Raw genomic sequence first — 3,807 nt, 5'->3', positions numbered from 1 at the left:
TCGACCTGTGAAGGTTCCTTTGTTCCAAAACTACGACATGATATATTAGTATAAGCAATCAGAACAAAGGAGCATGGTGGATGTGTCTGTGGTATTGGAGATGGCATCGGTATGAGAGTGTCGTTTGGTACATCTAGAAAAAGATTTGAACAGGTGCAAAAAGAAACAATTGAAGAATATAAGAGGAAGTTGGAGAGTCAAAAGAAAGTTTTTCAAGACGCGTTAGCAGCGGAGCAGTAAAGTCGCAGGAAAGACATGGAAGAGTTATATGCGGTATGTGAGAATATTGTGATATCTGAAATGTATGTGTGTGTGTGTGTGTGTGTGTATTTTTTGTTTTGTGTTCATGTGTCTTTTACTCTTCCATGTGTTGATACTTGAAGTATATGATATATATTGTATTGATATTTCAAATATAGAGAATCAGTGGAACTGTCCCACAGTGTACACATGAAAACGATGATGATCAATTTCCTGAACGAACTGTTGTATATGGTGCAAGCACAAAAGGAAGTTGTTCATCTACCCCTACCGATAATGAGATCTACAATGAGTTATTGGCTCCTTTTGAACAATTATATACTAAAATGTTACTCCCTCTGTTCCTTTATAAGTGTCACTTTTTAGAAAAAAAATTGTTTCTTTTTAAGTGTCATTTCAAAGTTCAATGTAGTATTAATTGTAGTATTGTCAAATGAATTACTAAAAGTTAGGGGTATTGTAGGAAAAAACATAATCATTATTTAAAAAGTAACAACAATTATTAGTTGTCTTGGTATGTGTAAAAGTCAAAAAACGACACTTATAAAGGAACGGAGGGAGTATGTTATCTTATCCACAATACAAAACTAACTCTTCTGGAGCTGCATGAACGAGAATTAGAGTGTTTCTATGTTGATCCTAAAGATATAAAGGATACGGTCATTGGAAATCAGTGGTTGGATATAGGGTTATTACAGGTTTGGTGCACGTAAGTATATAGAACTGAATATCTCATTATGGTTTTGTACATTCATCGGATACTTACTTTTTGAATTCCTCGCTTATTTTTTGAATTTTGTTTAACCATTTAGGTACATCCAACGTTTTTGTATAGAATTAAATAAATCATATATTTATGACTTCTTGTATCCCGTTGGTATTCAATTTAAAAATAATTTTACAAAAAGGATTGAAGAATACATAACATCAGAGTTAAAGAGGAAAAAAGAATGTTACTTAGCACATTTTATCCATGAGTGAGTAATTTGGAAAATGTGGTTTCTCTATTATATATAGTTAGTTTCCATGTTTAACCAAATACTAATTATATATGCTTGTGTTCATTCAGTGAACAGATTCAGTTGATCGTCTCATCTCTTCAGACGAATATGGTAACTACACTATGTTCCTTACACCACCCACTTGAATATGAAATAAATTATTACTAGATAACTTCGTGTTTATGAGATTTTTAGTGATATTTTCTTAGACTTTGTAATTAGTTTAGCGTGTAATATTTTCAAATCGTTTTCAATATACAGGATTGTGGAACGACACTATATTATGAAAGAATCTAGAAAAAAACTCAAATTTGATACGTCTAGGATAAGTGGGTTACTTGTGATATATATATATATATATATATATATATATATATATATATATATATATATATATATATGAATCACACAAGTTATAAGATTACTCTAGTTTAGCGTGTAATACAATTTTTTAAAATAATCACTTAAGTTTTCAAGAAAAAATCGTATTTTCTACCCCTAAGTATTTTTCAATCTCTCCAAATATTTCTATATGAATCACACAAATTCAAGGCGTTTAGAAATAATTCTTCATCCTCTTAGATATCTCCAAAAAAATTCTAAATTACAAGAAAAAAATAACCAATCCCGATACAAGCAAACTGATTGACTAGAGTCGATGTTCGATGGACTTGAACTACCATCCGAAGCACACATGTGTCGCTGCCAGAGCGCCTCCACCATTTGTACTGCCTTTGTGGATCAAATATCTTCGGTCGACATTCTTACTACTTTTTGGTTTTCTTACTTATGACAATCTTAAAAACATATTTTCTTTCTTTTATCGCTCAATGTTCTAAAACATCCTTCTACTCTATCTTTGTATATATAAAAACTTAGCACATACGTATGAATTGAAGTCGAATAGCATTACATTTGAGTTGAAAGGACCATTCAATTATAAAGTCGATGGTAATATGAAAAATAATTCCATTAAGATAGATCATTTGTTTGTGCTTGTTGATTGGTGATAGTTTATACCCAAAAAAATTACCATACCCGTTGATTATGGGAAGACCATTCTTTGTTACATAGATTTTAAAGAATGATAGATTGTTTCTAATATAGGTGATGAGACATTATAATTTGTTATGACCAACTCAAAAAGAAAATCATGTTGAAAAGTTAGAAGTTGTAACAAGTTAGAAGATGGTGCGAAGAAGTACCTGATAGAATCATTCAATACTAATGAAGTGAAAACTTACGTAGTTTCGTATGTGAACTTAAATTGGCAGGACAAGAGTATGAACATAATCATGGCATCTCTTCATCTCTTCGACACAATCATGCATACAAAATTCAAAGTATAAGACTTTCAATCAATCTTTAAAATATTTATGAATAAAATTTACATCATGGAGAGAGCACAGAACGAAGGAGAAAAGTTGAAGCAGAAACAACCAAAGCAGCAAACAAAGTAGGCAAGAAGAAATCAAACTGTGAGGTGCTAACCACCGCATGTTCCGGCAAGCAAACCATCTCGGTCGGAGAATCAAACGGAATCCTCACAAATTCATGATGTTGACAAGGCTTTGATGAGAACGATGAAGAAAATTGTGACACCGCAAACATAAAAGCCACACCGGGTGCCAACGACGCCAACACCGCGGTAACAATCAAAAGAACCGTCCAGGTGGTGGCATACGGAAGTGTGGACCCCACTCGCTGGAAAATTGAATGGAAACAAATGAGTCTAGACATAAATTATGAGGGAATTATTATTAAAATGTAAAACTGGATTAACAACAACGACAATTTAAAAGAACAAGTGTTGTCGGAAGAGATTGAGAAGTTATATAGTTGGGTGGGGTGGCACTAATTGTATAGAAGAAGTGGCGTGGAAGCACGTTTACAAGCACTATGACGCAACTGATTTTGTGGTATGTTCAATTTTTTGGGTTAATGGGTTTTTTGGGGTATTGAGTATTTGTTAAGGTATAATTAAAATTATTTTAAACTGTTGATTGATTAATGACTTATTTTTAATCACAAAGGAAACAATTAATTAATAATTGGGTTTAAGCTCTAAATTAGTGTGGGCTTGGATACAAGGCGTGTTTAGCTAGGATGTGAGCAACAAGGTTATTTATGCGGCTCACATGAGAAATCCTAGAGCGTATGAGTAGCTTCAACTTCTTCCTTATTGTTTTGCCAACCATTTTCCAAACAGTTATGGGATTTCATCTTCCTCAATCATGCACGCTAGATTTAGGTTATTCGTTTCAAAGTGAACATCACGAAAGTAACATTATAAAGTGTTTTTGATAAACATCATTTGGAGAAATTCCTTAAAGCTATTTAAGTGGGATCACAATCGTCCTGTCTGTGAGAGGAGGTAGGTTAGAGAGGAATCTTAATCATCATTGTTATGGTTTCTCTTTTTTTTGTGTTATTCATCCACCATTCCCCCTTCCTTGGTCTCAAGGACTTATTTATAATATCCACCTTTGTCCAATCTAAATAGTCATAATAATAGGATTTATGGTCATAATAAACGTAACTGTCC

At 32.9% G+C, this 3,807-nt stretch overlaps 1 protein-coding gene across 1 annotated transcript; it reads right to left on the bottom strand.

The window, feature by feature from the left end:
* Positions 1-2,451: 2,451 nt before the first annotated feature.
* LOC127087155 (uncharacterized) lies at positions 2,452-3,168 on the bottom strand. Its single transcript, XM_051028017.1, has one exon. It carries the CDS (start codon positions 3,000-3,002, stop codon positions 2,655-2,657), a length of 348 nt encoding a protein of 115 aa, XP_050883974.1. The 5' UTR covers positions 3,003-3,168; the 3' UTR covers positions 2,452-2,654.
* Between the last annotated feature and the right edge of the window lie 639 nt (positions 3,169-3,807).

This window comes from Lathyrus oleraceus, chromosome 5 (genome assembly GCF_024323335.1).
Source record: "Lathyrus oleraceus cultivar Zhongwan6 chromosome 5, CAAS_Psat_ZW6_1.0, whole genome shotgun sequence".
NCBI lineage: Eukaryota > Viridiplantae > Streptophyta > Magnoliopsida > Fabales > Fabaceae > Lathyrus > Lathyrus oleraceus.
The sequence above is the reverse complement of the archived record's forward strand: the minus strand, read 5'-3'. Positions and strand labels throughout refer to the sequence as shown.